This window comes from Cyprinodon variegatus, unplaced genomic scaffold, assembly GCF_000732505.1.
Source record: "Cyprinodon variegatus isolate N-32 unplaced genomic scaffold, C_variegatus-1.0 Scaffold153, whole genome shotgun sequence".
Lineage (NCBI taxonomy): Eukaryota > Metazoa > Chordata > Actinopteri > Cyprinodontiformes > Cyprinodontidae > Cyprinodon > Cyprinodon variegatus.
Window position 1 is genome coordinate 125,559 of NW_015150606.1, and position 6,724 is coordinate 132,282.

General features: G+C 41.2%; 1 protein-coding gene across 1 annotated transcript in view; it reads right to left on the bottom strand.

The window, feature by feature from the left end:
* Positions 1-1,973: 1,973 nt before the first annotated feature.
* als2 (ALS2, alsin Rho guanine nucleotide exchange factor) overlaps positions 1,974-6,724 on the bottom strand; it is a 25,648-nt gene continuing 20,897 nt past the window's right edge. Inside the window, exons 17-31 of the mRNA XM_015377393.1 lie at positions 6,594-6,692; positions 5,238-5,402; positions 5,052-5,163; positions 4,907-4,984; positions 4,703-4,836; positions 4,459-4,623; positions 4,266-4,383; positions 3,931-4,088; positions 3,744-3,857; positions 3,487-3,663; positions 3,342-3,399; positions 3,216-3,277; positions 2,547-2,696; positions 2,377-2,473; positions 1,974-2,293 (exon numbers count right to left, since the gene is read on the bottom strand). Of these exons, the coding sequence (XP_015232879.1) occupies positions 2,255-2,293; positions 2,377-2,473; positions 2,547-2,696; positions 3,216-3,277; positions 3,342-3,399; positions 3,487-3,663; positions 3,744-3,857; positions 3,931-4,088; positions 4,266-4,383; positions 4,459-4,623; positions 4,703-4,836; positions 4,907-4,984; positions 5,052-5,163; positions 5,238-5,402; positions 6,594-6,692 (1,726 nt within the window). The 3' untranslated portion in view covers positions 1,974-2,254. The remainder of the gene's footprint in view (positions 2,294-2,376; positions 2,474-2,546; positions 2,697-3,215; positions 3,278-3,341; positions 3,400-3,486; positions 3,664-3,743; positions 3,858-3,930; positions 4,089-4,265; positions 4,384-4,458; positions 4,624-4,702; positions 4,837-4,906; positions 4,985-5,051; positions 5,164-5,237; positions 5,403-6,593; positions 6,693-6,724) is intronic.

The following is a 6,724-nucleotide window of genomic DNA, read 5'->3' on the forward strand; positions in this document are numbered from 1 at the left end:
TGCGCGTGTTACTTTTTAACTATCACCTAACAGACCAGGCGGTAATAGTAAATGAACTATGGCAAACTTTTTTTCCTCCTAACATTATTAATGAATTGAAAGAGAATTTCAAAAATGATTGCATATGTAAAATACCAGGTTATGACCCCTTTTAAAGTAGAGGCTCGTAGAGTAGAGAAGAAGTTGCTAAATTTCCAACATCTAAATGGGTCGCAGATAAGTTCATTTTCTTAAAAATAAAAATTCCTGAGCCACTCATATGACACCTGGGGGGGGGACATAATATGACTAAGTGACACCAACATTGCCCTACATTATGGACAAATCAGCTTTAATCTGTAAATCAACAACTAACCGTATTTGGGCAGGCCAGTAGGGTGGTCTGGGTCATTTACAAGGTGGACCATATTTTCTCTGGGCTTTATTTACACATATATATATATTTTTTTATTAATCCATTTATTTTTATATACGTATAAAGATCTAATATGAAAATTATCCCCACCTACTGGTGAGGCACTGGTGTTTCACAATTTTTCAATACATATGCTCTTTTTTTTTAAATGCAAGACATCTGGAACTGAATACTTTTCCAAAGAAAACCAATGATTAAGAAAGTTTGATTTTGTCAATAATCCATGAGGATGACTACTCTGTGTCAACAACCCCAATGCAATAACCCAGGAGCTTCATATAATAAGCATCTGTTTCCTGGTTACTACACATCTATTTAATATCTAATAATTTACTTCTGCATCCTTTGAACTTTTCCCATGGCCCAACTGCTACAAGGTTTTAATCTACCCATTTTGTTTATAGAAGTTATACATTTCCCATCTTTATTGCTGTGTCAGCATATTTGCCAAATCAAGCCGATTTGGATTGAAGAACAAATTGTCCGATATTCTCTTTTAGGATTTTTTTGTAGAAAAGCTTTCTTTTGCTGTAAATCCACTCGATCGCTCTGATTTAGCCAGTAAATTATATTTATTGCCACTTGTTTAAAATTTTACCACATTTGATGGCATTTAAAAAAAAAGGCAAAAAACAAAAAAACAACAGATGAAGTCAACAGGGAAAGGAAAAGACTAAAATTCATCTTTACAAACAAAAGCACAAATTTACAGTCAGTTGTCATGCGCAGCTTCACTTCGAGTAAATCAATCTGGACACAAATGTTGGAATGACATGAGTCTCCCAAAGGTTTTTGCAGACCTCTTGTAGATTTTCCACTCTCCTTACCGCCGGCTGTTGTCTTTTAGCACAAAATCAGTTCTTAAGACTGTATTGGAAACTGGCACAATTGACTCAAAGCATCAACAAGAAAAAGGTCAGTATGAACAGATGGAGCAGAGATCTGATCCACATCTGCAGCACTGATCCCACTGCCTCTATGACGTCAACAGATGATAGATTTTACTTTTTTTTTTTAACCTTTAGGAATTACCAACCTCATAAATTCATATTTCATATCCACTAGTAATACAGATTAAAAAGTTTCAATTTTAATTTAAAGTCTGTGCCATTTCATTTTGACATTTTTTTTTAAGTCTATCTGGGATATTTAGGCTGAGATTGTCTAGAAAAAAAATACAAAACAAAAACACAAGAAACCCCATTTTACCGTTTCACATTATGCTTCCAGTCCAAGTTTCTGCCTGAGGTATAGAAGTCCTCCATTAGACCAAAACCAAGCATTTATTCAGCTTTAGAGTCACAGTCAAAGCAGTTTAAATTAGGATTTTTTTTTGTTTCTAGATCCTTATTTAATAAATCTTTTATTTTTGCATATATTAATCCTTCTATTATTAAAAGAGCTCTTCTGCAGGATAATTTAAGTCCCGGACTGTCCTCGTTTCCGTATAAACCTTCCACCAGAGGGCATTACAGTTTGGTTTTTGCATCAGATGAAGTACATGATGACACTAAATGTAAACCGTAATGAAAATACTTCAGTTTGTTTTGTTTTTTTAAAATACGACTGTAGCTTTTAAATCTTTTACTCTGCTCTCGTCGTCTTGCTTCTTATTTCCGTCAACGCGCTAGAAAACTCAGTAATACTTCCAGCTGGATCAGGAAGAGGAGAAAGCAGCTCGTTGTTTATGTTTCCATCTTCCTGATCAGAACGGAAAAAAGTCAAGACTGGTGATGATCAAACTCTCTACTTCCTGAGCAAGCAGACTTGAGTTTTACCAACTTCCCGTCATCGGCTGAACCGGTGAAGGAGGAAGAGGGGAAAAACGCAGGAATCGTTCTATGAAATCTTCTCGTGTTGGATCTGGTAGTAGCAGGCCTGCAGTTGGAAAATTAGGAGAAAAAAAAACATGAAAAAAGAAAAGAAAAACATTAAATCGGATGAGTGTGATTTTCTGTTACCTTCAAGGTGGTGAACATGATCCCATGCTCTCCGTGCTGAACGCAAGGGTCCATTAGGTCTTCGATGAGGCTCACCTCTGAACCGAGGTTGCGGATTCTAAAGAGGAAGATCACAGATGATTAAACGGGTTCCAGATGTTGCCACTGGGTTGGATTAAGCGTCGGCTTACCGGGCGCGCAGCACAACGTAGAGGAAGACGGGGAAGAGGTCGTCCATGGACCACAGGAAGTCCTGCTTCAGCAGCGACTGCACCTCCTGGGTAATCTCCTCGAAAGTGAGCTGGATAACCTGCAGCTTATCCGACGGAGTGAAAGTCGTGCTGCAAAAAATCGTGAGAAACAGAAAGCTTCATTTTAACTGTACCGTATTTTCTGGACTATAGGGAGCCCCTCAATATAATCCGCACCAGGCTATAACCCGCTGATATCTATTGAACTGTCCCCCAACACACCTGTAGGGGGAGCTCTCTACCCTAGAGTAGGGACAAACAAGAATGCTAGCTCTCGTTAGCTTGTTGTCTCGCAGCAGTAAGAGCTTCTAATGAAAGATGGGGCTTTGTCAATCTTTATTTTAGCTGTGCAGGGGTTGCCCACAGTCTCTTCACTGGTTCGACAGCTTTAATGCAGCAAATAAATTTGTTTTCCGTAGTTCTGGCTGCTAGCATGTGCTAAATGAAAATTAGCCCCTCCTTCTTTTATTTCCAACTGGAAAAATCTACAAAAAAGCTGCACCTTCCTATAAGCCGCAGGGTTCAAGGCGTGGGAAAAAAAGTAGCGACTTATAGTAGAGAAAATATGGCACCTATTAAATATATCATAAATGTAGAGGAGGGCGGGACCTGATCTGCTGCAGAGTTTCCACCGCCGAGGCGAAGCAGGCGTCCTTCGTGGTCGGGATGACCTGAAAGCACAAAGTCATTTAGAAGGAGACCGTACGTCTATCAGCTACGGCGGGAAATATTTACCGGCTGCCTCTCGCCCGGAGTTGGTGGAGCGTTAGGGATGGAAACGGGCCAAAATTTTCTGCAACAGGATAAGAAAAAGAAATGAAAAAGAAAGACCCGGTTTTACACCGATGGTTGTTTTCGTTCAGGAACAGAGCAGCTTTACTGTTGGACCCCCAGGAAGGCGAGCAGGGCGAGGTCGGGCTGCTTGTTGAGGCGCAGGACGCACTCCCAGTACATGTCGTCCTCCTTCTCCTTTTCCAGAGCGTAGAGGGTGAAGAGCGGAGGGTAGAGGCGAGGCAGGAGGACGGGGAGCAGCAGAGCCGAACTGCTCACCACGCGGCTGAAACCCCAAAAAATAAATACAAAACATCCTGATCTGTGGGGATTGCGAGCAGCAGCAGGCGGTGGCGTGACTCATACCCTGGTTTGGGTGATTCTGCTCGGGCGTCTGCGGCATCCTGCTTACTGCCCGCAGGACCTTCTGTAGGCTCTGGTATTAGACCGCCCTCTTCTGGCAGGTCGGGGAAGAGAAACCTTTAGAGACAGAAAAGGAAATTTAAACAGAAGCCTCTTTGTTATTTTTTTTTTTAAATTTTCCTATCCGCACCGGACGATCTGGAAGATGCGACAGAGGTAAGACTTGATCTCGTTGACTGCCTGAGGCAGCAGCCGACGGTTTGCTCCAACGCCAACGTAGGTCATCCTGTAGACCGCCACCAGGGTCTCAACCAGCCGGCCCAGAGGGTGGAGGGGGGTGTCACATGCCTGTTAAAACGAAAACATGCAGCTTTATAAAGAAAAACCACACAACCAAACAGGGTTGTCAAAAGTGTTGATACTTTTGATAAAGCTAGGTCATATTTCTATTGTTCAAATAACTATTTAGCTCTTCATTTTAAGCCAAAGGAAGGTGAATTAATTCATACCGACTCTTGAACGCACCTTGATCAGATAGAGTCGGATGCTGTGATATCTCTCCATTGTGATCGGTCCATCATGTTGGGGGATCACCTCCAGAGACTCCAGGGTTTTACTGTGACTCCGAGACAAAGTATCTGGGCTGAGGAAACAAGCCGCAGGAATAATGGTCGTTTCTAAGCGGTGTAACGAGGTTAAACTTTAATTTTTTGCTAACCTGTCATGTATCTGCTGCCTGTTGGCGGTCAGGGCCACAGCGATGTTTTCCCAGGCCTTCCAGTGCTCCCCATGCCCTGCTGCTTCGCAGCCCAGCTGACTCCAGCACTCCTCGAACACCGCCTGCCACTTTTCCTCCGCTCTCACGCTCAGACGGCCGAGCTTTCTGCATTAAGAGAATCAAATAAAAGTAAACCGGAGCGAGGCGTTTAATCCAGAGGCTTTGCTAAAGAGAGGAGCTTTACACGGCGCGGTTCTTGTCCTTTTCAGCTTCGAACAGGTTTGGTTTGAAATAGGAGCCTGTCACTTTAAGACCAGACCCCCACTCGCCACTAAAGGAGCCCTCCAGGTAGTCACCGTTAGGCATGGTGAGAACGCCCTGAAATTATACAGAGAAATCTTGTAATCAAGCAAAACGGTTCTGTTAGATCAGTTTGCATTTAGAGCACCTTTCCGCTGAGGGTCCATTCATCAGAAAACTCCCCCTCGTAGGTCGTGTCGTCCTCAGACAGAAGGATTCCAGTACCCTAAAAGTCAGATTTGATTCTACTTAAACATTTCTATCCATCTTAGCGAGTTTGTTAGAAAACTCACCGTCATCTTGTTGTCTTTGAAGGCTCCTTCATAGTACAGACCAAACTGGGTGACAACAACCCCCATGCCCTGCCGTTGGTGGTCCTGCCACATTCCCATGTACTTCTCCCCTCTGCACAGAAAACAGGGGGAACTTGTAAGACAGAATATGTCGGCAAAATACTGTCTGAGAAGTTCAGGGCATACTTTGTGATATCGTCGAAGACTCCATAGCCCGTCTTCTTGTCCTGGAGCCACTGTCCAATGAAGACGCTGGGGGATGAGGTGTTGTGCTTTCCGCTGCGCAGCATCCCATGGCCTTGCCGCACGCCATCCTGGAAGGAACCGTCGTAAACTTCACCGCTTGCGTACCTTCATCAAGACAGAGGAGTTTTCATCTCTTAGACAGAACACAAACGAAGCAGCTGGTCTTTTATTCCCCCATAGATTTCGCCACAGATCCAAGATGGCGGATTTTTGGTTTAATGAAGACGGAATAATATTTTTATGGAACCATTTTGAAACAGATTCCGAGAACCTTAAGAAGTATGGAGTTAAATTAAACCTGAAAAAAGAGAATTGAAATAGAAAAAGAAAAACCTTTAAATCTGAACAAAAGTGTAAAACATTTACTTGTTAAAAAGCAAAACAAACAAAACAAAAAAACTAATCAAAAGCTTTTTTTTTTTTTTTTTTTTTAAAAAAAGGAAACTTTGTTTGAAAAAAAAACAAAACTTTTTTTTTTTCTTCAAATAAATGTTTTGGCCTCAATTTAACTCCATAAAAAAACGGATTCTTTGCAATGGTCTAGATAAAACAAGACAGACATTTGGAAACAGGGGAATTAAATTTTTATTTCCTTGTCAGGACTTCTCTTTATCGTAAATCATGGTCTTTGGTAATTACCGTATATTTTTTCTGAAGTATTTATTCCGTTTCAGTTTAGTGAAATGTACCAACAATACATTTCACTATGAATTTTGCCTCTGCAAATTTTCTTTCTGATGGCACTAATTTCAGCTTATAGAAGCTATGTTTTTTTCAACAACTTATTATCATCACAACACAAAAAGTACAGAGCAATGAAATGAACTCTGCATTTAACCTTTTTGGGAGCAGTTAGCGGCGCCCGGGTTTAGGGGCCTTGCTCAGGGTCCCAGAGTAGAAGTTTGTGGGAGTGTGTTGAACTCAGAACCTCTGATATATAAGCACAATGCTCTAACCACTAAGAAACCACTCCCCTCACCACTATGTAAAAAATAAAACAAAAACATGTATATATTTGCACTGTTTTGCCCAAGTTTGGATTTAAGAAAATTTTCACAAGGTTTTGTTTCTTGTTTTTAAAAATATTTGCAGGTCATTGATGTAAAATTAACCCTACATTAGAAAAAAGAATCCAAAATCTTGGAAATCTGTATTTGTAAATCGGAGATCTGCTGCCCCCATGTGGACCAGAACGAAAATGTGCATGGTGGAAGTAATAATAATAAAAAAAAAAAACTGTATCTGTATTTACAGTTCTCCTGTAACAGAAAACATTTTAGTTTTAGTGAGACCTACCGGTATGTCCCGAGGCCATGCATTTTCCCCTCTTTCCAATAACCTTGATAGAAATCATCTTTGTTCAGAGCCTTATTGGGGCAAACAAACTCCCCAAAGCTGCACACAGACATTGAAAAATAAATACAAGT